Source organism: Electrona antarctica (assembly GCF_951216825.1).
Source record: "Electrona antarctica genome assembly, chromosome: 14".
Classification (NCBI taxonomy): domain Eukaryota; kingdom Metazoa; phylum Chordata; class Actinopteri; order Myctophiformes; family Myctophidae; genus Electrona; species Electrona antarctica.
The window spans coordinates 25,131,072-25,158,702 of record NC_136795.1 but is presented as its reverse complement, the minus strand read 5'-3'; the positions used below and the strand labels follow the sequence as shown (position 1 = coordinate 25,158,702).

Sequence of the window (27,631 nt, the reverse complement as noted above, 5' to 3'; positions counted from 1 at the left end):
TATAAAGCATCGCGCACACGTTTAGCGAGTGCAAGACGTGAAGCAGACCCCCTGTAAACAAGCAACATGAGTCTCAACTCCAAGGATAAAGAGATCGTGAAGATCTTCTTCACCAAGATTGGCGCCAGGGGTGGTGATATTGGTGCTGAAGCCCTTGCCAGGTAAGAGAATTTAGAGCGAATAAAGTAGGCCTATATTGTGCTATCAAAGTTGTATGAAACTAGATTTTTCATTACACAGTCAAATCCTAAATGTTAGTTAATCTATATCCGTTTGTAAGAGTGTACACGTGTAACCATAATGGCCCCAACACTGATGCGTAATTTGCGCAATTACGCATTGTAATTCGCACCAATGTTATGTAATTGCAGTCTATATAATACATAATAAGTGTACCTGTTGTTCTCTTAGGACACTCATGGTCTACCCCCAGACCAAGACCTACTTTTCCCACTGGAGTGATCTGAGCATGACCTCCCCCCATGTCAGGAAACATGGTGGTGTCATCTTCAACGGCGTCATGGATGCTGTGTCCAAAATGAGCGACCTTAAAGCCGGCTTGCTCAATCTCAGCGAGCTGCATGCTTTCATGTTGCGTGTAGATCCGGCCAATTTCAGGGTAGGTGGTGTTCATGTATATTTTTAATATATGTATATCTTTACCCAAATGCATGCAGTAGGGTAATAACTAAACGTGAGCCCAATCCAAACGAAATATGAAGTCAAAGATTAGATGAATTATGTTAACATAGTGGTGGAAAGATGTGTATACCCAATACATAACAATATAACATATTTTATTTATTCACAGCTCTTCATCAACAACGTCCACATCGTTCTGGCTATCACATTCGCCGCTGATTACAACCCTGAAATCCACGTGAGTGTGGACAAGTTCCTAAACAGGGTGGCCCTGGCCCTGTCTGAGAAGTACCGGTGAACACAGCATTCAGAGCTTTGCACTATGATGACTGTTTGTGTTATCTTATCCACCTAATAGGCTGCCTATTAACACAATAAATCAATAAATGGAATTGTTTCACTCTGACTTTCGCATTGTTGGGACTTTTTTCCCCCTTCTTCAGTTTGATTGTTTCTATTGTCCACTTTATAATTCAGTTTGTGACTTTTTACTTGTGCTTCAATGTAGACTATATGGATTTTCAGTATATAGAAAGATCTTCTGCCTATATATTCATCTGGGACACACATAGTCTACACAAATGTATTTTATGTATAAACATGTATGGAATATATTCTAAGCCGGATATTCGCAAATAATGTATCCCACAATTGCGCTTATCTTTTCTTGATTTGTCACTAGACAAACTGCAAAAGTATGGTTGGCATGTCTGTTGGGGATATGTTTGGCATACGTGGTTGGTACAAATGGTACTATAACTTCACACTGCCTGTGAGACAGTGAGAGTCATAGCGCCTTCAACAACATCCAGAAGCTCTGTATTGGTAGGATTACAGACTGCCAGACAGTACGTCAGACTGCAGGGAAGCCCATGTCACAGACTACAGTAGGCTATATTACTTCTCAAAGTTTGAATTACAACTAAGGACCCCATAACTCTAGGAGTGCACTGCAATCAAATGCAACCAAATAGACCATTACTGGTCCATTTTGTTCCATTCTGTGCACTCTCAGTTACAGAGTTATCATGAGGAGTGGTGCATGTGAGCTGGATGCTATCCTGATGAACCCCTCCCAATCTATGTGATGAGTTGGTGGGATGAAGAGCACAGTCATCCACAGACTCCTCTTCCCCTCGGCTGTGCAACAAAGTCCCGTGATCAACGCACAGAATGCAGCCTACTGAGATCTAGAGTAGTAGTATTCAATGATTACACGTGACTGTGTCCATTTGTTTCAATGCATTGATAGCATTCGAAGCGGGTTCTTGGATTAATGACTCCATCTTGACTGGCTGGCATCTGACATGTTCACACATAGGTGTAGCCTGCTCTACCGCAGTTTCTCAAACGTTTTAATTCAAGGACCCCCCAGTTTGTATGCATTATTAGATCACACATGCACGGGCCCCATAATAGTCTAGTTGCCAGCCCATAGAGCCCCATTGTAAACCCGGACATGTTGAGTACACCACAGTTTGATGTTAGAAATGTTGATTATGGGTCCCCAGCATGTAGAAACTGCCGGATGCTAACTTGCATATGTTGAGCAATTTTCATAATTGGCATAATATGTGACCATACCATTAACAACCTATAGAAGGCAAACAATTCCAAATTTCATCATGCTTTATATGTAGTATGTGACATGTCAAACTAGGGGGTTTTCATGATGCTGAATCCATTCCAAGCATTCGTTTTGCAAAAAAACACTCCTTGGGCTATAAACGGCCATAGCTAGGCTACTTGTGTGTATTTTGTGCAAAACTAATGCTTGGAATGGGATTCAGCATCATGAAAAGTTGAAAACGCCCTAGTTTGACATGTCACGCTACATAAAGCATGATGACATTTTGATTTTTCCTTCCTTATATAGGTTGTTAATGGTATGGTATGGTCAGATATTATGCCAATTATGAAAATTGCTCAACATATGCAAGTTAGCATCCGGCAGTTTCTACATGCTGGGGACCCATACTAAACATTTCTAACATAAAACGTTGGTGTACTCAACATGTCCGGGTTCACATCTGCAGGCGAATACTGGACAGTCTTCACTTTCTGACATATTATTGTAGAAATTGTTGTTGTTGTTGTAAAGTTCTGAAAATAGACTACTTCAATATCCAATAGGAACTATGTCACCATTAGTTCAGTAAAGTATATAAAAGAGCTCAAAGGCTACATATTCAGTCAGACAACTCACCCCGAAAGTGAAGACAACTCACCCCGAAAGTGGCCGAAAGTGAAGACATCTCACCCCCGAAAGTGAAGACATCTCACCCCTGGTGAGTTGTCCGGACGTTCGGGGTGAGTTGTCCTGACACAACTCACCAAAAGTGGCAAAAGGGGTGAGTTGTCTTGTTACCCTGCAGGCTACTATACTATAACTCTGAGATTCTCAGACTGAGAGTGTGGCTAAATATAACCATATGGACCAACAAAGGTCTATTTGGTTACATTCATACACTCGAAGGCACATGAGAGCGAGCCAGCGCACGCATGCACACACGCACACGCACACGCGCGCACACACACACACACACACACACACACACACACACACACACACACACACACACAGGATAGAAAAAAGGTAAACATCAAAAGTTTAGAAAAACATCAGTTTGTACAGAAAAAAATTAAACTAAAAAAGTTGTGCTGTGTGCAGTGCAGTGTGCAGTGTGCTGTCCCATTTTGGTCAAAAGTTGTGCTAAAGTTGTGCTGTGTGCAGTGCAGTGTGCTCATCTCCACACTGGGGAATTCACTTCAGAAGCAATCGTTCGGTAAGGTCACTTTTCTCACATGCTAATGTAACTAGCAGTAGCCATATCATCATCGATATTGCTTTGCTATTCAGATGTAATTCAGTCAGTATAGGCCTATTAGATATGGCTACTGCTAGTTACATTAGCATGTGAGAAAAGTGACCTTACCGAACGATCTGACCATCATGGACACGCTAACGATTGCTTCTGAAGTGAATGCCCCAGTGTGGAGATGAGCACACTGCACTGCACACAGCACAACTTTAGCACAACTTTTGACCAAAATGGGACAGCACACTGCACACTGCACTGCACACAGCACAACTTTTTTCTTCTATCACTGAAACAGTGTTTTTGTAGATATGACAACTTTTTAGTGTTTTTGTAGAAAACTGATGTTTTTAGATATGACAACTTTTTACTAGATTTTTTAGTTTAAATTTTTTCTATACTTAACTTTTTTCTATATTTTTTTGTACAAACTGATGTTTTTCTAAACTTTTGATGTTTACCTTTTTTCTATATTTTTTGTACAAACTGCTGTTTGAACTTTGTTTACAATGTTTCTATATTTAAATAAACTACATTACATTTGACCGTACATTTGACTCTTGTGTTATATTCTTGTGAAATATTCAGTAAAGTATAGCCCAAAGGCTACATATTCAGTCAGACTTTTGGTGAGAACGTGAAGACAACTCACCCCGAAAGTGGCCAAAAGTGAAGACATCTCACCCCGGAAAGTGAAGACATCTCACCCCTGGTGAGTTGTCTTCACGTTTAGGGGTGAGTTGTCAGGACAACTCACCAAAAGTGGCAAAAGGGGTGAGTTGTCTTGTTACCCACACACACACGGCGTTGTGGCTGCCTGTCGACGGGAGCGGGCATGCATTTTCTGCACCAGGCCCTGCCAATTACAAAGTATAATTAGGCTAATTCTACGTATGCTTTGTAATTCTGTAGAAACCACACACTCACTGTTGTAATCTCTTCCTGCACTTGACATGAAAATATCCACGTTGATTGATCTACAATGTGATCCATGCATGGATTGGTTCAGATTTCAGAACCATGGTCAGCGCGCAGCGGCAGGCCAGCAGGGATCACAGCGGAAATCTTTACATTATAGGCTACATTCAGCCCTACATTCACTCCCTTCACATCCTTCGATGCACATGACAACATATTAAGACACAATTAATACATGGATAAAAAAAAAGGAAATAATTAGAATTAGAATAAGGTTAATATTTCAGGACAGATTTATAAAAGATTGCCTGTATTTATTTATTTAACATTTTATTTCATTCATTAATTCAATGGGTTCCTAGATTGGAATAATGTTGACACATCGTGTTGACAAAACAAGGAGACGGAACCTTGTAGACGAGGTCGCGTTTCAGTCGGAACACGTTTCACTGTGACACTGCAATGGTGGCTGTGTTGTTGAGTTGAGTTCTACACATTATGCTCCATGGTCTGTTGTACACTCATAAACATATGCAACCATTTCATAACAATAGCTGTGTAGCGGAGTAGCTACTCGACTGTCTTGCTACTTATGTATGCACGACGTTAGCAAGCATGCTAACATGATGTTCAGCCCTTCATCTGAGCTTAATGGGGACCGAAAGTCAATGTACAAACAGTCGCAAAACATCGGCGAAAAGACCAGCCCCATAAGCGTCATATTGGTTAGTTCTGGCAGCAGAGGCAACAAGTTGCTGTTCCGATACCCTTTCCAAAGAGTTGCTGAATGTCCATCATCTCTGACGGGTAAGTGCCATAATATTACCTACCGCGCCTAACCGCAATGCAACTTAGATCAGTTGTCAATTGTTTACATTTTCTGTATTTGGGGACGGTAAGGTAAACAATAGTCCCGAAAGGGGCTAGGTACCAGGGTTGGTAACAGGGGTCCTTGTGAGTTCCAGGGGGTCCCCAGCTAAATGATAGGAACCAAATGTACCCTTATGGTTCTGTAACTCGGAGGCCTCTTTTCTACGGGAGCGTACACAAGTTCCCTCAGTCCTATGTTCCTTCCTCAGCCCTATCTATGTTCCCTAAACCCTATGTTCTCTCATCACAAAATAGACCTTATGTTCTGTCAACCCTATGTTCCCTCATCCCAAAATAGATCCTATGTTCCCTTAGCCCTTTTCGGGACCCTTGGTTACCTTTTCTGAATTTTGTACGGCAGTACCCTAGGGTCCCTGATCGGTTATTCCACTCTCCATAGGACGCAGATTTACATACTCTCTGTTCACGGAGAGCCGCACCGCTGCTTGAGTGTTGGTGAGATGTTTCAAAGATGCATAACACAGCTATAGGAGACAACAGAAATGTGTGCGAAAGAGCGGTAATCGGAGTTGCCATAGTTTTTTTTTTTTAAATTTTGCTTCGCTGAACTTCTCTCTCTTCCTTGACTTCCTTATTGACTTCCCATTGTACCGCCTCCTGCACCGAGACTGGCTAGCTGCGCGTCCTAGTTACTGCCTCTGATTGGCCGACCGCGTGTATGCAGGATGTTTATAATGCTGTTGTGTCGTGGGAGGCGGGACATGGGAAGTGAGGAAGAGAGAATTTCAGAGAAGCCAAAACTTTAAAAAAAAAAGCAGCTTTGAAACATCTCACCAACACTCAAACGGCGGCTCTCCGTGAACAGAGAGTATGTAAATATGCGTCCTATGGAGAGTGGAATAACCGATCAGGGACCCTAGGGTACCGCCGTACAAAATTCAGAAAAGGTAACCGAGGGTCCCGAAAGGGGCTAATGTTCCCTCAGCCCTATGTAATGTTTTGACTCTTGTCTGTCTTCTGTCTTGTCAGATATCTTGTGTGTGAGTTGGTCATAGGCTAAGGAGGAACTGATTCAATTGTATAAGCCAATTAGGTAAAGTAACTTCTAAACAAATTCACACAGCACCACAAAAACTTGGCCACGGCAAGGAACAAATTATTAATTTAATTAAGTTGAAGATGACCAAATTCAGTTGGGCCAATATGGTATGGTGGTGAGCATGGTACTACAACATTTTGTGAACAGGCTGCATTTTGATATGGCTGTGCACTATTGAACACATTTTCTATTTCTAAATGGTCCCAACCCAACATTGTATGACGTTTTTAGTTATTCTAAAACTCAATACCTTGTCATAACCACTAACGTATTCGATCAAATAATAATTTGGCGATCAGTTATCTGAAATTGACAGTGCCTATGCATATAAAGGAAACCTTTTTGTGTAATGTGGAATCATGATCATCTCTCTCTTTCGCTCTCTCTCTCTCTGAAAATTAATTGGTACAGAACCCTAAAATTGGTTTGGAGCTAGAACCAAAAAATGGCCACCGGTTCCGTGGAAGCACCAAGGTTCCAAGAATGTAGAATGGAACCAGTTCTAGAACAAATGTTTTTTTGTAAAAAAAATTGGGGCCGGAGAGTAACAGGTCCATTTGGTTCCATGTTGTACACTCTCAGTGTTAAATTGATTACATTGATTTTACAATATAATTGTGGTCCCAGTCCCAGAGATAGAAATGCCATTAAAACTCAATGGTCGCCAAGGACTTATTTAACTTCTTTTTCATGATGTCCTGGAGCGCCAAGGACGTGTTTTTCGTGTTTTATAACATGGTAAAAAAAAGAAAAAAGAAAATGGGGGTCAGATAACTAATTGTGGTCCCAGTCCCAGAGATAGAAATGCCATTAAATGGGGGTCAGGCCTAATGCATGTGAACCTTTAGGTATCATGGTTCATGAATGCGCTGTCAAGTGTTGGTATCGTAACTTAGATGCAGATAGCATTATAGCATCTAAGGTGCTTACACACACAGTATACTGTTATCTTGTCATTTTCTCAAATAAAACAACCTGAAATTAAAGTTAACAAAACCCTTTTGCACTGTGTGCACTGCTGCAACATTCTACACTCACAAATCACTGCATTGTCAAGTAAAAGGTGTATAAAAAGGGTGAATTGTTATTAGGGATGTCAATTATCGATTAATTCAATAATTGATAACCTTATCGATTAACCGGTTAGTTGATAAGCTGTGTTTTTTTGTACATTTTATTAAAACATTTTTTTTAATCTAATTTCCCTCAATGACTAACATACAAATCTACATTTTGATCATATACAGAAAGAATACAAAAGGCATATTATATTCCTTAATTAAATATTTATTTGACCATTTGTATTAGGAATAAAATGAAATGAAAAGTGCACTGTCTTGTCTGTCACATCACATGCAAAAGCAGAGAAGTTTCTGTGGCTATCAAGGTGGGGACGGACTTTTTTTAACCGGCCCACTTGTGCGTTCCTCGGACAGCATTACATCCACAGAAAACCACACCCAATGATAGAACTGCAGAATTTTCTATTAATTGTTAACTGTTAGTTTAATTGAAGAATTTCTTAACGGTTGATTAATCGATTAACTATTTACATCCCTAATTGTTATTGTTTTCTCTTTGATGTACGGAACATATTATGATCATTATACTTGGACTAACCTTGAGTCACCAGGCTTAACTACAAACAAGACTCAAATAAACAGAACCCCCACAGAATGAACTACTGTAGGTAGGACTGCATCTATTGATACATTTCCTCATTACTGATTATTCATATTACTTTTAATCAAATAATCGAGAAGCATATTTATATAAAACAAATTATATACCAACAAATCGATACATTATCCACTTACAGGACGACTTCACCCATTTTAAATAATTAATCATATAATTGGACCTTAGTATGGTAAAAAGAAATAGTCTGCTCGGTAACATCATCGTTAGGCAGGTTTTCTTTTTTTCCTAAACAAGATTAGCTTTTTATTTAGATTTTTATTAATGCAAAAACCATTGTAGCATGCTAACTTTCCAGGAATAGAAAGCCTGCAGTTTTCTATTAGCTTAGATTCCCCATCAATGATGTCATTTGTAGGCAGGTGTCTGAACTGTCTACACCCCTCCTCTGAGACACAGATTAGGGATGGGAATTATCTAATAAATCATTAATTGATACATTTCGATAACCTTATCGATCAATTAACCAGTTAATCAGTTAGTTGATAAGCGCAGTTTATTTTTATTTCTATCCTAGAATCTTAATTTTCCTCAATGTCTAAATAAAAATCTACACTTTGCTGATATAAAGAAAGAATACAAAAGGCATATTATATTCCTTAATCAAATATTTATGTGACCATTTGCGATACAGGGCCAGGCAATGGCATATTTTATGAGGAATAAAATGAAATAAAGTGCATTGTTTTGTCTGTCACATCACATGCAAAAGCAGAGACGTTTCTGTGGCTACCAAGGTGGGGGAGACCTTTTTTACCGGCTCACATGTGCGTTCCTCGGCCATGCGCACGCAGACCGCATTACATTCATAGAAAATCACCCAATGATACAGTAGAACCGCAGAAGTTCAATTGATTAATTTCTTAACGGTGATTAATCGATTAAAACGATTAACTCTTAACATGATAACATCCCTAACACAGATTGACAAAATTGTACCATATTATCATGAGCATTAGTGAGGAGGACCAATTATACGAAGATACGAAGATAGATGGGTGAAGTCGTCCTTTAAGCTTTACTTTTAAACTTTGTCACACAACAGTGTCGTACAAAAACTGTGAAAACAGCAGATTTACAAGCTCTCGAGTCTCAATGCATCGATCACGTACTGTATCGCATTGCGTTGTGTGCTTGTAGATCGCAATTCTTAATCGGGACTCAGGGGGTCAGGCAATTATGACATAATTATCACATAATACATGTTGTGTTGTTTGTTTTCATTTCATTATTGTTGTCATTTCATCCTACGCCCTCGCCACCAAACACAAACTAATTGGTTCACCCCAAAATGTCCTATCTAAACTGTACACCCTGTCAGTAATCAGGAAGGCCACTCTGATTACACGGGACCCTCTCACCCCCACCACCAATCCTTCCAGTTAGGCCTACTGCCATCAGTTTGACGCTACAAAGCCATACTGGCTCTAAAAATATCGACAAAAATGTTGTGTTCACTCGGCGAGGATCACTTTGAATACATAAGTTGTACCAGGATCTGTGTTCTAACCTTTTCTTTTAGCACTGTTTTTAAGTGTGCGTGCGTGCGTGCGTGCGTGCGTGCGTGCGTGCGTGCGTGCGTGCGTGCGTGCGTGTTATCTAAACGTGTTTTAGATGGGCATTGCCTTGTCTATGACAGACAATGAAGTTATCTTGATTCTTGACACTTTTAACTGACACTGGGCCTAGTTTTGATTGATTGATTTGTATTAACAGTTTGTGAAATATGCACAGTTCGAGGAAAGCACAGTTAGCAGTCTGCTAAGAGGACTGAGATACCCAGAATCAGAACATTTAATGACATACAAATATACAGTACTATGCAAAATAAAATCTAAAGAAAAAAATATGTACAGTAGGGTTGGGGGGGGGTTCACATAAGTGCGTTTCAACTCTGCACACACAGTACATATTGTTTGAAGTATAATAATCTCCCCCACTGCAGGAGTGTAAATGCTAGAAACTATATGGTAGGAGCACTAGCCCCTCATCGTACGTCATAGGCCAGCCAAGTCTATGGTCTTTAATGTTTGTTTATGACAGTAAAATACAACATAAAATGTAATTTGGCTGATATAAATAAATACTGCCCTCGCTGCGCCCCTCCCTTCACACAAGTGTGATTTTCTTCTTTGGTTTAACCACATGAACCCTAGTCTCCCTTTTCTGGGGGTGAACATTCTGTGAAAATATCAGATCTTACAGTGAGATCAGGTATTTTCTGCCAAGATATTTTGTGTAGAGTGAAAACAGGAGAGGGCCTAATATAGACCTCTGGGGGACTCCAGTCAACATAGTAGTATACGGTACTTAAATTGAATTAATTCCCATTCATTCTGAAAGACCGTTCTCACATGGACCATGGACTCATCTTAAAATATTTTGTTCCAGGGAGGGACCCCCCCAAAAGCAAACATTTGATTTGTCTTTTAAAGGCAGCAAACAAGCGCAAACTGACACGATGAGAGCTTGTATATCTGCTTGTGCTACATTTTAATAGCTAAAGTATAAAATGACACAACTTTCCCGGTTTTAATAGGTTAAGTCTAAGCTTGCTCAAAAAGTAGTATTTCCACTAACTGACTTAAATTATCTCAATTTAACATCTCTGAAAAGTTGTATTTGTTTGTTCCTTTTCCTTTTGTCTCAAAGCAAAACAACGAAGTCCATATGCATTGAACACAACAGGAGATGTTCTCGAGGACCAGGATGGTGATTCAAGGTACTGTTAGATTCTCTTCACATAATGCTGTCGTGTGTGTGTGTGTGTGTGTGTGTGTGTGTGTGTGTGTGTGTGTGTGTGTGTGTGTGTGTGTGTGTGTGTGTGTGTGTGTGTGTGTGTGTGTGTGTGTGTGTGTGTGTGTGTGTGTGTGTGTGTGTGTGTGGGGGTGGGGGTGACCATTTCAACGGTTCGACTGATATAATTACTTTTGTTAATGTTTGAGATAATTGCTTTATGACTTTCTGTAACAACAAAACATTAACAGTACATTTTGTCAGCCTTGAGAGATGTTTCCTGCCATTATAGTTGACCCAGTCGCAGTTTATTTGCAAGCATCAAAACAAGTTAAGTATCACAAAAGAGAATTGAGTCTGCACATTGGTGATGCTGAAAAAGCTCTGCTCGTTTCCATCCATTCAGATCTTCATCAGGACGTTGACGACGCAATCCAGCAGAATTCTCTTTTGTAATACTTTTACATTTAGCCCTCTGCAGTAAACTGAAGTGCTCGACCCGGACCAATGATGACTACCCATCGCAGTATTTGCTCCGAGTTCTGCTTTGCTAACATAATATACTCCATCATCAATGCAGAGATTCCAATTTAAGTATTCCATCACCATGGAGGTGTCATTCCTGATGTTGGTGTGGCAGCAATATTCTGCAGTCAGTGTGTGTGACTAATGTGCCGGCGGCCATGACAGCCACAATTGGCCAACAAATCCTACGTCCTGCCTCCACTCTACAGATCAGAAATTACAAAAATAATGAAATATCATTCAAACGTTGCACACTTTGCACAGTAGGTAATACATTTTCAACGTAACATTGATGTGGCCTTTGAAAGGGTCAAAGGGTTAAAAAGGGCAGACGTGGTGCTAATTTGCATCAAGTGTTACGGAAATCCACCCATCTGTTCTAGATTTTGACCTGGACTGTGACCTTGAGTTGACGTGACCTTTTCAAGCTAAAAGTCAATGAAGTTTGGGTTGTGATGCTACGTGAGGGACACGGAGGGTCCCGGGTTCGCTCCCCAGCCCCAGTCTATGTGTTGCTGAGAAAGACACTATTAAAATCCTACCTAACTGCTCCCTGGGTGTCTAGCCGACTAGGAGTCTATGAAAGTGTCTGTCTCTGTGTCTGGAGCTAATCTTAAACCACTGCACCGATCAGCGTAAAATCTCTTCTGCACACTGCCAGTAGACCACAGAAGTAGATACTACAGACACAATTCTTTCACATGTTTTAAAGTTATTTAAATACTGTATTTAACATCAAAAATGTAAAATACATAATCAACAAATTATAACATAACAGATTAGCAACAATAGCAGGTCTACAGGTTTACGTGTCGCAAACCTGATTTTCTGTTCATCCTACGATGAATATATACTGTGGGCTATCTAGGGCCTAAGTGGTTAAGACACACCATCTGTTCTGTATATGAATTGAGATCTGTGCTTCACCCATGCAATTCATGCAAAGGGCTGTTTTCCTTTTTAACCCAGCTGACCATAGCAGTAGCAGGTGTACTAATCCCACATTAAGTCTGTAAAAACCCTTTGACGTTTGTCAGAACATTCACCCCTGCTTGTGTATCATCTCTTCGACTACTATGTTTTTCTCATTTATTTATTTATTAGATTTCAGGGCCCCAGCTTGCAGCATCCTCATATAATTAGGACCTGATATTGCATTTGTCAGCACCATACGGATCCTCCTCACTGGTCGATGCACGATGGTCTTCGTAGTTTTTATGGCTTATAGAGTATTTATTTATCTTTTTTTTTTAGACCTTGCTACTTAAATTCCAAACAATCGTATTTCTGCTCTTTAGTTCGGAGGCCTTGTTCTTGTCACAAGGTACACTAATTCCGCGTATGCTTTGGGCCATGGGCTTTAAGCTCATGGCTTTTAAAGGTTTTATGAGTTTTATTAAGTTGTAGTCTGACAGTGTGCCACTGAAATCTGATATCAGATATGATATGTAAGAATTGGACAAATCTCATTTCTTCATTGCTACAATTGATGTACAACACAAATGAAATGAAATGAAATATTTTTAACAAGCTTTTAAGGCTGTATGCATGCTGGGATCAACGCTGGCAGGGCATCCCTTCTTTAGATGTCATATTCAACTTTCTTCATGATTTGTGAATAGTTTATCCTGGCAATTGCTGAGATTAAAGCACACACTCCATATACAGAATGTGATATTGATTGTGGTGTTACTCTCACGAGGAAGCTATAGACAGTATGGACATGCATTAGTGTCAATTTTGAGTCCTGACAAAGAACCAAAGCTCTTTGTGAAGTGAGATATATGGTTTCAGAGCCTGGAGTTCTCAGAATTACACCACTGACAACAAGCACATCCTTGGTCACAACACTTGTCCAAAATAGCTTTATTTAAAAAAAAAAATGTACTGCTAACTTCTTTGTTCATTCTGCTTTCATGCCTTGGATTTAAGCACAGGTTAAATTGCAGAACAGTAAATATTTTCTGTATTATTGTTAACATTACATTCAGTGACGCATTTTCTTTTTTAAGTGTCACTTAATTTGACATCTCGGCTTATATTAGTCTTGACACACTTGCTTCTAAATAAGAGACTGCTTTGGACACAAGCCTATGAGCGAGTGTCATAACTCGTCTGTCATTATGTTCTACTTACCCATGTATTCTGTGTATTTCTCCACAAAATGCAGAAATATCAGTGACATGAAACGTCATTGTGCATTTTTTGGAGTACACAGAATACATAAGGTATTTTTATTGGGCTACCCCATAGCCAATGGTTAGGACACATGCTAAATGGGTGCAATGCTCTGATCAGCCAGTCCCTGGTTCGCTTCCTGGCTAGGCAGAATGTCACTCCCCTACTACTATTTCTCCTCCGCATTTCCTGTTTCTCTCCTCTGTCATAGTCAGTAAACACAAATAAAGGCCCAACAATATCTAAAAATAAGTACATAATACATATTTTATTTTGACACACTAAACATCTTCTCACATCAGGACAATGGGATTTAGCTTCGAAATTAGTGTAAAGTGTCCCTTTAACTACGTTGCTTTTTTAACTAACCCATTAAGACTGTCATTTTAGATTTCTTTCGCTATTCAAAAAAAGTGACAATTTGTGCAAGTCTTTGAATACATACATTTTTAAAGTGAACATTTTTGCCTCAAATCTGTGCTTCTGTGGGGTCCTTGGAAGAACACATTTTGAGATGGGGGTCTGCAGCAAAATACATATCATTTTGGGGGTAGAATTTAATTAAAATGTTATACAAGATTTTGGCACATTGGTAATTCACTTTAAAGTAAGCGCATGTTCAGCACGCAGGGCAGCAATGTCACATTGCCTCAGACAAACATGTTCAGCACAGAGCAGTATTGTCACATTGACTCAGACAAACATGTTCAGCACAGAGCAGCATTGTCACATTGACTCAGACAAACATGTTCAGCACAGAGCAGTATTGTCACATTGACTCAGACAAACATGTTCAGCACGCAGAGCAGCATTGTCACATTGACTCAGACAAACATGTTCAGCACAGAGCAGTATTGTCACATTGACTCAGACAAACATGTTCAGCACAGAGCAGTATTGTCACATTGACTCAGACAAACATGTTCAGCACAGAGCAGTATTGTCACATTGACTCAGACAAACATGTTCAGCACAGAGCAGTATTGTCACATTGACTCAGACAAACATGTTCAGCACAGAGCAGTATTGTCACATTGCCTCAGACAAACATGTTCAGCACGCAGAGCAGCATTGTCACATTGAATCAGACAAACATGTTCAGCACAGAGCAGTATTGTCACATTGACTCAGACAAACATGTTCAGCACAGAGCAGTATTGTCACATTGACTCAGACAAACATGTTCAGCACAGAGCAGTATTGTCACATTGACTCAGACAAACATGTTCAGCACGCAGAGCAGCATTGTCACATTGACTCAGACAAACATGTTCAGCACAGAGCAGTATTGTCACATTGCCTCAGACAAACATGTTCAGCACGAAGAGCAGCATTGTCACATTGACTCAGACAAACATGTTCAGCACGCAGATCAGCATTGTCACATTGACTCAGACAAACATGTTCAGCACAGAGCAGTATTGTCACATTGACTCAGACAAACATGTTCAGCACAGAGCAGTATTGTCACATTGACTCAGACAAACATGTTCAGCACAGAGCAGTATTGTCACATTGACTCAGACAAACATGTTCAGCACAGAGCAGCATTGTCACATTGACTCAGACAAACATGTTCAGCACAGAGCAGTATTGTCACATTGACTCAGACAAACCTGTTCAGCACAGAGCAGTATTGTCACATTGACTCAGACAAACATGTTCAGCACAGAGCAGTATTGTCACATTGACTCAGACAAACATGTTCAGCACAGAGCAGCATTGTCACAGTGACTCAGACAAACATGTTCAGCATGCAGAGCAGCATTGTCACATTGACTCAGACAAACATGTTCAGCATGCAGAGCAGCATTGTCACATTGACTCAGACAAACATGTTCAGCACAGAGCAGTATTGTCACATTGACTCAGACAAACATGTTCAGCACAGAGCAGCATTGTCACATTGACTCAGACAAACATGTTCAGCACAGAGCAGCATTGTCACATTGACTCAGACACGCAGAGCATCATTGTCACATTGACTCAGACAATAGCAGAGCAGCATTGTCACATTGACTCAGACAATAGCATAATGCTTGTTTGTTTTTTGTTTTTTTTATGTCCGTGTATGCATTTAGTCCAACTGTGTGTTGCATTTTCCCTTTTGTTTGTTTTTTTCTTCTTTTTATGGCCCAATTCCCATTTCAGAGAACAAACTCCACTAACTGATGAACAGTTGGTAGCAGGGTAAGACCAAATCATTCTAAACCACCTTTCCTACGTTTAGATCACCCCTGTCTTTTTTTTACCCTTTTCTTTCCTGTTTTGTGTCCTATGTGAACCCCAACCTCAATCTCAGAAAATGCTAGTAAATTACAGATGCAGATCCAAGAATAAATCAGTGCTTTGGGTATAGTAGTCTGTACAGTTGTGCCTTGTTTCCTGCTACATGCTTTGTTTGTTGACAATTCAAGGGTTGAAAGTTGTAATTCAAGTATTAATTATAATTTGTACTTCCTTAGTAGTGGTAGTTAGTAGAAGTTACTAAACCAAATACAACCCTAATGCAAACCAAATGTGAATCGAAAAAGAGCTGCTAATTAGTAATTACCACTTTTTGTCAAAAGGGAAACGTGCTTGGTGGGGTAAGTCTACGTGTTTTCGTTTCTTTGGAGGTTAACATCTTGATTTGTGTCCCCTTTGATCTGGCTTGCAGCATGAGCTACTTCAGTAAACCAGCATGAGTCTGTCACATTCCCTTTTACAGAGACTTCACTTCTTCTACAACGGGGCCTGTTCATCCTTTTCACCTCTCAAATAGTCATACGAGTTTAATTTAAAATTGATCAGTCGATCAAATCCCGGGCGGATCAATCTGATTAACTCAACCTGTCCTCTCATAGACGGGAATGTTTAAAAAAAAAACAATCCAACAGAGCTAAGTTGAATTTTCTCACTTGTCCCTTTTTTTCTACCCTCCACCTTCTCTTGCCACGCACCACAGTTTTATTTTTTTGGGTGAGGCTTTATTTAAGGAATGTTTTCCTCCTCCCTGCAGGTTCTCTGACATCATCCTTGCCACTATCCTGGCCACCAAGTCTGATATGTGCGGGAAGAAGTTTGAGTTGAAGATTGACAATGTGCGTTTTGTGGGTCACCCGACCCTGCTTCAGCATCCCCACATCACTCAGGTAAACAAGTACAAGTAACAGCAGCAAACATCTAAATGTTACCACATTTACAACTTGTGTTGAACCCTAGCTGCTAGAGTTCAACACAAGTAGTAAATGTGGTAACATTGAGGCTAGCAAACTTATTCTAGCCAGTGGTCACGTCATAATAGTGAACATTCAGCCTAAATCGGTGAACATCCACCCATAGCGGATCTACTAGCTGCTCTACAAGCTCACAGCGCGTTGCAACACGTTGCAACACGAGCTTGTAGATCGGCTATATTTGAGTGAAATTTGGTGTTGAGGGAAAAAGGAGGGGGCCATGTATACTTTTGTTGACCCCAGTCAACAGAAGTATATGGGATTTCACTGGTTAAATGTGGCACCGCCATGAATGTTCAACTACTTTATTCCTTTTGCACTATGCTAAATATGACCGTCAGACGGATCATTAGCTGGGTGAACCTCCATTGGCATTTTTGCCATGTTGGATCTCGACACCAGTGATTGAAAACCACACCTACAGAAGGCCTCATAAGATGGCTACACAAGTACACATAATGACTATTGGCCTAAATAGCTATTGGTAAAGTTTGCTCTGTGTATCTGTGGTTTAGTGTTTTGACACCATCATCTCATTCGTTTTTATTGTAACATTTGTTTTATTTCTGTGCAGGTTTCTAAAACAGATCCTTCACCTAAGAGGGAGATGCCCACCATGATCTTGTTCAGTGTGGTGTTTGCACTGAGGGTATGGAACAACTTTTATATTTCACTTAGGCCAGACTGTCTTTATAATCCTAATTGGTTACACAAGCGCCTTTGTGCTCCATAGATTACTCTACTGTAGAGTTTCCCAAACAATGGGCCCGGACTTAATTGTGGGTTGCGAGTAAATGTAACACATTTTCCAAGACAGTTGTGATGCGTTGGGAGCTTGTAGATTGGCTATTTGGCTGTAAAATAGGGCGAATAATTCATAATAAAGGTATGTACATTTGGGTCCCGGGGAGACACAAAATGTATCTTTTGGGTCTCGAGCTAATGCATTTGGGAACCGCTGCTGTACTGTATTTGGTATATAAAGTCTCACCTTCTGTAAATAATACCCATTTTATGATGAGCTGATTACATGAGACAAGTCAGCTGTGTTTGGGTGGGAGATGGGGTTATGCGAGGTCTCACGTTTCTGTCAGAGGGAGTGGTATTTCTTTGGCCTATATCTTTGAGAGTTAAGAAAGGCATGGCACTGCCCATCCCTGCCCAGCTTCAACTGGGTGACGCAGTCTCACCGCGTGCTGAGTCACCGTCCCCACCATGTGAAAGTGCTCTGTCATGCTCGATCACTGATATCTTGCCCAAAAACCTTTTCTCTGACGTGATACTGTCTACTCTCTGAGTAAAAATGTCATTCGTACAGCATTTGTACCACATACAAATGTTTTTGATATTGTAGGAATATAGCGCTTATTTTCCCAAATTGTGTGGGTCGCGGACGAATTTGTATGGGTCGCGAGTATACCCCTTTATTTTTTGTTTTCTACATTTTGTTTTTATTTATTATTTCAAAAGATTTTCCCCCAAATCTCAATTTTAGTTAAAAATTAAAAAAAATAAGAATTTCATAAAAAGAAAATAGCCTCAAGCTCACAACACAACTAAACAGTATTTTTCGCAAATAGAATGATGAATGTCAAGACAATGCATGATGATGACAATTTAAATTATCGAAAGCTGAAATGTTATTCATAAACTTACTATATTCAAATTAATTACATGTATAGCTCTCAAGTTACACATTTTAAGATATTCCCACTACAAAAATGTCAAATTAGATCTTTATGGTGAACATTTTCACAACTCAAAGGAATCGCAATTTTTTTTAACTGAAATGCACACAAATATTTTGGTTTTTAAAATAAATGATTTACAATAGTCGTAAAGTCGTTGGGTAGATGTCCATATCTCTAAAAACAATGTTTTTTGTTGTGGCTTTCGACTTTATTTTATATTTTTTATGGAGGGACAGACAGTAGGCTGACAGGAAATGGGGAGAGAGATGGGGGGATGACATGCAGTAAAGGCCATCGGGATCGGGAGTCGAACCCGCGGCACACTGCCAGACTGGATTACCAGCCAAGGTGCCTGGACCGCTGAGCCACGGCCCAGGCCTTATCTCAACTTTTAATTTATGTTTTCATAAAGTGATGCCCTACTTCGTCTTACAAGAATGTCACGCAAAAGTACAAAACATAGCTGATCTACAAACTCACAATGCTTTGCGGTGCATGCCGTTGAGCTTATAGATCTCCTATATGTTTTGCAATTTCAGAAAAAAAGTGAATGTAAAATGTGTTAAATGTGTCTGTGGGTTTTATAAACATTGAACCAATAAAAGGCATGAACAAGAGCTTGTGACTAAATAATAACCATCAATTGAAACACAGGTTATTTTTGTGAATTTCACGAAAAAGTAACAGTTTTGGACATAACAAGGTTTCCACCTGACAGTGACCATTACTTAAGTTACTTTAAAAACGTTATTGAAATGCTTTGGTCGCCCCCTACAGGCCAACGCTGACCCTTCGGTCATCAACTGCATGCACAACCTGTCCAGACGTATTGCCATAGCCCTGCAGCACGAGGAGAGACGCTGCCAGTACCTGACCCGCGAGGCCAAGCTGATGCTGGCTGTCCAGGATGAGATCACCACCATGACTGAAAGTGAGACACGTCGACAAAATATGTCTTATCTTATCTTAATATGTTTGTCGGCTACTTTTTCACACTGAGGAAAACTGAATAAAAACTACCGTAAATAAAAACTAAGCCATGATGAGTAAAACAGTTTCGTCAATAAATAATAACTAGACTAAAATGTTAGGGAGGGACTAGTGGAGAAGAGATAGAACTAAACGATAAGTCATTTTATGCTTGGTTGCATTTGTGAGCTGCCTTGTAGATCTGCTATTTTCAGCATGTAACCAAGTGTAAAATCAGCCATTACGATGCCATCATGGCCTGCCAGAATACATTTTAGTTGACCAAATCAACTGTAGATTTAGTCGACTACACACCTCCTGCCGAATGATTGCCTTGTATGACAAAAAATAAATAAATGAAAAATTAGTGTAAATCAGTTATAAAGCACAATGACACTTTGGTAGATGTTTGGGTTGTGTAGTGTAGTTAACTTGCTATTTGCTTCATATTGTAATGCATAATGTATGATTGATCTTATAATAGGAACAGTTAAAATTCTTGGGACTATATTTTTGAGTATACAAATTAGTGCTGCACGATTCTTGCTCAAATTTAGAAATTAAATCGCATAGGTGTCTGAATCTAGATCTCGATTTTTTTTGATTCATTGTGCAGCACTAATACAAATGTATGGCTGTCATTTATGTTACTATGATGCCAGCGAATGGAAGTGGAAGCCCTCAGTCCCCGTTCAGACAGATTCTTCCAAAATGTAAGCTGGCCAGGGACCTGAAGGAGGCTTATGACAGGTTGGTGTTGAAACATATTTTCTCTTCTGTCCATCATGCTCATGTACTTTTTCCTTGCAGTCATTCTGTACAACTAACTATCGTTTGCATTCTCAGTCTCTGTACGACAGGTGTGGTCCGCATCCACATTAACAATTGGCTGGAGGTGAGCTTTTGTTTACCTCACAAGATCCATCGGATTGGAGGCAACTATATCCCCCCTGAAGCATTGGAGCGCAGTTTAAAGGCAATAAGGTGAGCTTTAGCTTAATATAGAGGTTCTTCATCCACTGTCAGCTAGTAGTTTTAAGGTACAGGTTATGTGGTTTTCAGACCCTTTCGAAACTTGGTTACCTCAACCTAAGCCTGATTCCAAATTAGCTGACGGCAATGATGCATGTCCAAGTATAAATAAGGGATTACTTGTACAGCACAAATCTATGACAAATACAAACGTGGCTGCAAATGCTATGGTATAGTGCTTAAAGTTGCAGCACTATACCCCCCCGCCCAACCCTTTAACCTTTTAACCATGATGAGAAACAAGCAGTCTGGTTTCACTGAGGATTCTTTTCTGTGGCTTTGCCGCCACCTATTGTTATCTTTCAACATTACATGTAAAATATTTGCATTCCTGATTCTGAAGGGACTATAAAGTTTCAAGTTAACCACATCTCCTTGACTATGCTTGTAGATCAGCTATTTTCAAAAGATTTGTATACATTTGAAAACTTATGAGATGGGACATTCTGCACAATGAGTACTTTCCACTTTTGGTACATTTAGATACCAATACTTTCGTACTTTCACTCAAGTACATTTTTGATTAGCAGACCTTTACTTGTAACGGAGTGTTTCTACATTGCAGTATTGGTTTACTTACGTAACAAATGTGAGTACTTTTTCCACCACTGCCTCTAGGCCGTATCATGCGCTGCTGTTGCTGGACAGTGAGAAGGCTCTGCTCAGCCAGCTTCCTCTGGACTGCTCCCCAGCAATGGTACGGCTCATCAAGACCTGCTCGGCTGTCAAAAACCTACAACAGCTCGCCCAGGATGCAGACCTGGCCCTCCTTCAGGTACAAAGCAATACGTGGTCAAAGTATGTTTGATAGCACTCAGAGGAAGACCTGTTAGGTTAGTTCTCAAACTCTGCCCGAACCCGACCCGAAGTTATTGTTCTGTTCTGTTCTGTGTATTTAAGATGGTGCTAACTGGTGTTTCACTTTTACTCTGTGTAGAGTTTGCAAATTCTGCCCAAACCCGGGCCTCGGGCCAGATCAGTTAGGGCCGGGCCTTAATTTTCAGGCCGGTTGTGAACTTTAGTTGAAATGCGTCTGATGCTCTGTCTGAGAGGTAAATAAAGCTATGTGAAAAAGTACATTAATTGTGTGTTGGCTGTATTCTTAATACTGTTGAGCCATCTTCTAGTGCTTTCTCTTAATCTGCAGTATGTACATACTACGGTAGCTATACTACAGACCGCTATTAGGAAGTATGGTGAACGTGCAACGCTAATATAACTATCATGGAACTGATATTCAGAATTATTTAGTTGATATGTTCAGTCTGTGTGCTCAAAGTGTTCTTAGTGGCCTAGATAAAGGAAAAAAATAAATGTAACAGAAATTATTTGGCAGCTTACATTACCATAATGAGTGGTATCACACTGCCTAGTCTATTTGGCTATTTTAGCATTTATCTGCAATGGGTTTCTGGATAAATGTGTAGCAGCACTAGGTTTAAATATAAATATCATTTATTAATAGTTTTCAGTGTCATACAAATATAACAATATTGCTGTAAAATCTTTGCTTAGTTTTCACATTCTTCATTTTGTCTTCTTTCAGATCTTCCAAATCGCTGCTCATTTGGTATACTGGGGCAAAGCCATTATTGTCTACCCGCTGTGCGAGAACAATGTGTACATGCTGTCACCTCATGCCAATATCAGCCTGTGAGTTTGTGAGCAGCAGTCTGTCTACTCCTTCCCATTTTCTTCTCTGCCATGGCTCATTAGCTCTGCCAGCGCTGACAAATGACAGCTAATGAACCTAACAGAGTGCCTGCCCGTGGCTGTGCCTCTTATAGGTGCCATCAGTGTGTGTTTGATAATAGTAAATCATTTCCCCTCCCCTTTTCCTTGACAAATTGCCCTACAAAAGCTCATCAGTTAATCGTGATATTGGCTACTAAACACGCCCAGTGGTGTGATTTATTTGGACAAATTCAGGTTGGGCCACTGACACAATTTAGCAAATTTTCCAATGTTTACAAAGAACATAGTCATAGACCTTGCTGCTCAAATGTTGTGAAAAACAAAATGTGTTAACACATTAAAACCCGGGAAAGCATCTGTGATGCTTTTTCTGTGATGCTTTTAGATTTTTGCGTTGGCTATTCAAAAATGGCAGATGTACAAGCTCAGTGTGTCACTTTGTGGCGCACTGCAAACTTGTGCAACTGCTATTTTGGAACATTTTTAAAAAATCTTGAAAGTGTGAGAACTACTGATTTAGAAGGCTTATTTGTAGAATCGGCCTCAGGATTTTAGATGTTAATGGTAAACGAGTCTGTGTTGTTGCATAATGTGAGCCCCTTTTCCCTGTGTAGGTACTCACCTCTGGCTGAGCTGTTTGCCAAGCAGTTTCCCGGCCATGATCTTCCCTCAATGTTAGCCAAGTTCTCACTGCCTGTCTCACTGGCTGAGTTTAGAAACCCCCTGGAGGCTCCTGTGCAGGAGGTAGGATTATAAGAGAGCATCGATCAAACGCCACAAGATAAGCCATAGTTCTTGATTGGTTCTACCAGTATCTACCAGGCTAATTACTACATTTTGTCAGCACTGATATATGTGCCTAAGATCCTTTTGAATTAGGCAGTGTTCCTTGAGCAAAGATGATAAATTATGGATGACATAGTGAACAGCAGCTTCAGCCAACAGCCAACATTTTTCATTGGGGAAAAAATACCAGAGCAGTGATTCTCAAACATTTTAATTTCAAGGACTCCTAGAACTCTTGAGATTGTACAAATGTAACCAAATGGAGGTCTATTTAGAGAACCACTCTGTACTAGAGCAATGTCTTTTTCGTAGCATTGGAGGTCTTGCAGACTTCTGACTGGGTTGTGTTGAACATATGGAGAAGTTGTATCCTATTCTCTTTATTCAGACCGCAGCCATCTTGCCAGCAAGGTGATACCTACGTGACACTTCCTTCATCCAAACAGAAAAGTCCTCTCTAATTATATTAAACAACGTCAAAATCACCAACATTGCAGCTGTAGGGAAAGCTTGAATTATCCTCTTTCAATCTGTAAAGTGTTTGTTTCATAGAAGTCCACCGTGGACATTTTATGAGCTACTTCCTGTCAAGAAATTCCTTGCAGATGATTATTTTCTAAGTATCAGAGTATGGAAGCGCTCGTTATCAATAAAGCAACCTCCTGCTGCCTCCTGCATTATGTGCTCATTCAAAACGGGTGGTACGCATGGGCCGTTGAGTGATAGTCGAAGAGCACTTCCAAACTCCAGCACTTAGAAAAAAATCATCTGCAAGGAATTTCTTGACAGGAAGTAGCTCATAAAATGTCTACGGTGGATTTTTATGAAACAAACACTTTACAGATTGAAAGAGGATAATTCAAGCTTTCCCTACAGCTGCAATGTTGGTGATTTTGACGTTGTTTAATATAATTAGAGAGGACTTTTCTGTTTGGATGAATGGGCTGTCTATGGGAAGTGTCACCTAGGTATCACCTTGCTGGCAAGATGGCTGCGGTCTGAATAAAGAGAATTGCCTTGACTGTGATGATGACCTGCACTCAGGCCCAGTTGATCCAGATGGTGGTGTGGATGCTCCAGCGACGACTGCTTATCCAGCTGCACACCTATGTCTGCCTGCTGGTGCCCCCCAGCGAGGAGGAGCCGGGCCCAAACGAAGAGCCCCCCCTGGCTGCACGGGTAGGGGGCCGCAGTCTCAGCACGCCTGGCGCCCTCAGCTTTGGTTCCCCAAGTACGTACCCTTTCCAGTAATAGGTTATAGTACTACAAATATGATATTAAAGCACCACACCGCTTTCAATACAATATTGTGCACAGCTTCGGTCATATAGCATACATACTGTCTGTACCATATGTAGATCATTTTTCTGTTTATGCTTTACATTTTCTTTAAAGTCTTTAAACTTACCTGAATAATTGAGTTGATGTTTTTGGCTAAACATCATTGCACGTTTATAAATCCAGGACATTCAGATTTAATTTGTAAATCAAGCTTTGCTCCAGAGGCTTCTTTTAGCTGTATTCAAATCGATGCTAATTTTGACAAATAAGAAAACTTTAAACTTTAAACAATACAATTGACACTGGAAACCCAAATACACACTAGTTATGTAATTTAGGGTATCAAGTACATAAGAATCTAAAAAGTGTTAAATTAGTTCAAATCAAAACAATCTAGATCCAATTATGGTGGTTATGCTCAGATGGGTTTTTTTAACGAAAACTACGCAGTTCATTCTGCAAACCAATCATAAAAGCCTCTGCTCCGCTCTGCCTGTATGCGATAGTTGAGAGATTGTTTAACATAGCTTAGTTCAACGAAGCCATGGAGGTGTCAATCATAACTAGGAAGATGTCAATCAAAATGTGATCTTCCATGCCAACAGACCTTTTTTATGATTTCAAGTCACGTTTCCACTGAGGCTTTAATACTGTACAGTATGTTGGATTTTTTTTGTGGCTTTCGCCTTTTTTATTTTATATATCCGTCGGGATGGGGAGTCGAGCCCGCAGCACACTGCCAGGCTGGGTTGCCAGCCAAGGTGCCTGGACCACTGAGCCATGGCCCAGGCCTTGGATTACATATCTCAAGCAAATGTCTCAAAAAAGTCTCTTCAAAGTGATTCTAATATCCTTAGTGATGGTCAATGGTCTAACAGGCTTTGTTGTCTATTACTCAACATACATATTTCTATCCACTGTTGTGGTCTAGGGTTTTTCGGAGGGTATACCATAATTATTCCCTCCCACACGCACATCGCGCGCAGGTATCACGTGAGGTCACCAAATACTCTATTGCTACAGTAAGTTAATGTGTGAATTACGTCGAAACTCCCAATGGCCAGCAGTCATTATATCATCTCAAGACAATAGTTACACATCACCTCGGATGCCACATTATGATTGACTGATTGATTGAAAAATGTTATTCACAGTTTGTAGAATGGGTACATTTCAAACACACAAGTCAATACAAAAACTGCTACGAAGATAAAACCATGAAAAGCACTAAGACTTGTTATATACACTTCTATGAAAAAAAGGAAATCATCATATATACAGTTAAAGAAAGTAATTCTATGTAATGATAATATGATATTGATTCAATATCATATCAATCACATTAAGAACGCTATTTGAACTGAGGTCTACATTATTTCTGTCCCCATGGAGTCCCTTCTCCTACGTATCAGATACGCTTCTGATTTTTTTGGACGGTGTACCAGTATATAGTGTAACATGGTAGAACCCACCACTGAGTATGTGTGTTCACTGTTTGTATGTAGCCAGCAGTGATGACATGACACTGACCAGTCCCAGTATGGACAACTCCAGTGCGGAGCTCCTGCAGGGGGGAGACTCTCCTCTCAACAAGAGGATGACCGAGACACTTCTGGCCAGTCTGAGTGAGCACGAGAGGCAGGTCATCCTGAACATCCCTGCTGCACAGAACCCTGAGGACCTGCGCATGTTTGCCAGGTAGGGGGGTGTAGTCACCCAATACTTTTTTCTATTAATTAGACACCCCACGAAGCCTTGAATTCATGGAGATTTTTTAGTTTGAGCCAATAATTTGATGACCGTCTCCATAAATTCACGGCATTTTTGGGTGCATACTTAGTTTAGACTAGTCATTGGTTAGACATGGGTTAAGGTTAGGTTTAGGTGTGCTGTTTTGAGATAGGTTGTAGTTGTAGGACTAATGACTGGTCTAACCAATGACTAGTCTAAACCAAAAACTGTCTAAACTAAGTACTGCACCCATTTTTATGAGCTGAATATCAGTGTAGTTTTTTTTTTTAAACGATATTTCTTATGGCTTTTTTGCCTTTATTGATGGGGCATTTATTGATTGACATTGGCAGCAAAGGCCGACGGGCTCGGGACTCGAACGCAGCACGCCGTCAGGCTGGATTACTGGCTTAAGTGCCTGGACCGCTCAGCCACGGCCCAGGCCAGTGTATTTTGTTGTAGTTATTTTTTTAGGGGAAATTACCAGTAAATAGTTTTGGGAAAACAAACCATTTGTCAAGTCCCTTTAACAGCATGACTTACAGCATGAATTAAAATTTAAGAATGGCTTTAGAGTGTAATTGTGAGATCATATACGAGTTGTGAAGAGCAGGGGGGGGGGGGGGGGGGAACAATGCTTCAGCATTAAATAATGTGATTAGCGCCTTAGATGTGGACCAGTCAGTGGCCTTGTGGTTAGTGTCCGCCCTGAAACTGGGAGGTCGGGGTTCGATCCCCAGCCGGGTCATACCAAAGACTGTAAAAATGGGACCCAATGCCTCCCTGCTTGGCACTCAGCATCAATGGGTTGGATTGGGGGGTCAAATCAACTAATCAAATGATTCCCGAGCGCGGCACAGCTGCAGCTCACCGCTCCTTGGCTGCGGCTCACCGCTCCAAGAGATGGGTCAAATGCGGAGAACAAATTTCACTGCGGTAACGTGTGACAAATCGTATGACTTTGACATCAGTCTTATGGTAGATTTAAGGAGTTAATGATTCAGTGGAAAACACCCGTTCCAACCTTGTTGTTCTGCCTGTTTTTGTTGACTGTTCCCAGACTGCTGCACTACTTTCGAGGACACCACCACCTGGAAGAGATTATGTACAATGAGAACATGCGGCGGTCCCAGCTCAAGACGCTGTTCGACAAATTCCGCTATGTTCTCGTGGTGACCAACCATGAAGACCCCATCATCTCCCTCTTCCAGTCACCGATGGAGTAGGGCAGTGGTTCTCAAACATTTGCCAAATTGTCCAATAAAATATGAAAGAGACAAACATTGTAAACATAGCCTAACTACAAGCTCAGTTGTAGGCGTCAACCTATGAGCTGTAGATCGGGCTATTTTCACAACATTTATATGTGGAACCGAGTCAAAGGAAATGGAATGCCTCTCAACTCCTACAATTCCAAGTGCTTATCAGGGGGGGGTGTCCCCAGTTCAAATATGATTATTTTGGGGGGTGTCCCCAGTTAAATATGATTATTTTGGGGGTCACAGGCTCACGGCCTGAAAAGGTTGAGAACCACTGGAATAGGGTGACTGGCTCGAACGATGCAACCTACTGAGAAACATTTCAGAGCTAATACAGTACTATGTCATGGTCACAGCTAACTACTGTAGCTCAACAATCTTCTGTTATTTTGACCACGCCATCATTCTATGAGCTACGATGCAATGTGTATACAGTGTGAAACAAAGTATTTCTTAAGAGTCAATGTTTTTGTTTATATTAATAAATTATTTTATATGTACAAAACGCCTTGAACGTGGCTCC

At 40.4% G+C, this 27,631-nt stretch overlaps 2 protein-coding genes across 2 annotated transcripts; both read left to right on the top strand.

The window, feature by feature from the left end:
- LOC306936707 (hemoglobin embryonic subunit alpha-like) lies at positions 1–1,048 on the top strand. The gene is made up of 3 exons (XM_079520319.1): positions 1–161; positions 412–619; positions 812–1,048. Exons 1-3 carry the CDS (start codon positions 67–69, stop codon positions 938–940), a joined length of 432 nt encoding a protein of 143 aa, XP_079376445.1. The 5' UTR covers positions 1–66; the 3' UTR covers positions 941–1,048.
- Positions 1,049–4,661: 3,613 nt separating this feature from the next.
- On the top strand, positions 4,662–27,571 carry nprl3 (NPR3-like, GATOR1 complex subunit). The gene is made up of 13 exons (XM_079520469.1): positions 4,662–5,186; positions 10,660–10,729; positions 16,448–16,580; positions 17,239–17,313; positions 19,133–19,286; positions 19,987–20,074; positions 20,171–20,308; positions 20,975–21,131; positions 21,903–22,009; positions 22,666–22,795; positions 23,882–24,068; positions 25,624–25,816; positions 26,910–27,571. The coding sequence occupies exons 1-13, from the start codon at positions 4,976–4,978 to the stop codon at positions 27,073–27,075; spliced, it is 1,809 nt and encodes a 602-aa protein (XP_079376595.1). The 5' UTR covers positions 4,662–4,975; the 3' UTR covers positions 27,076–27,571.
- Positions 27,572–27,631: the final 60 nt, after the last annotated feature.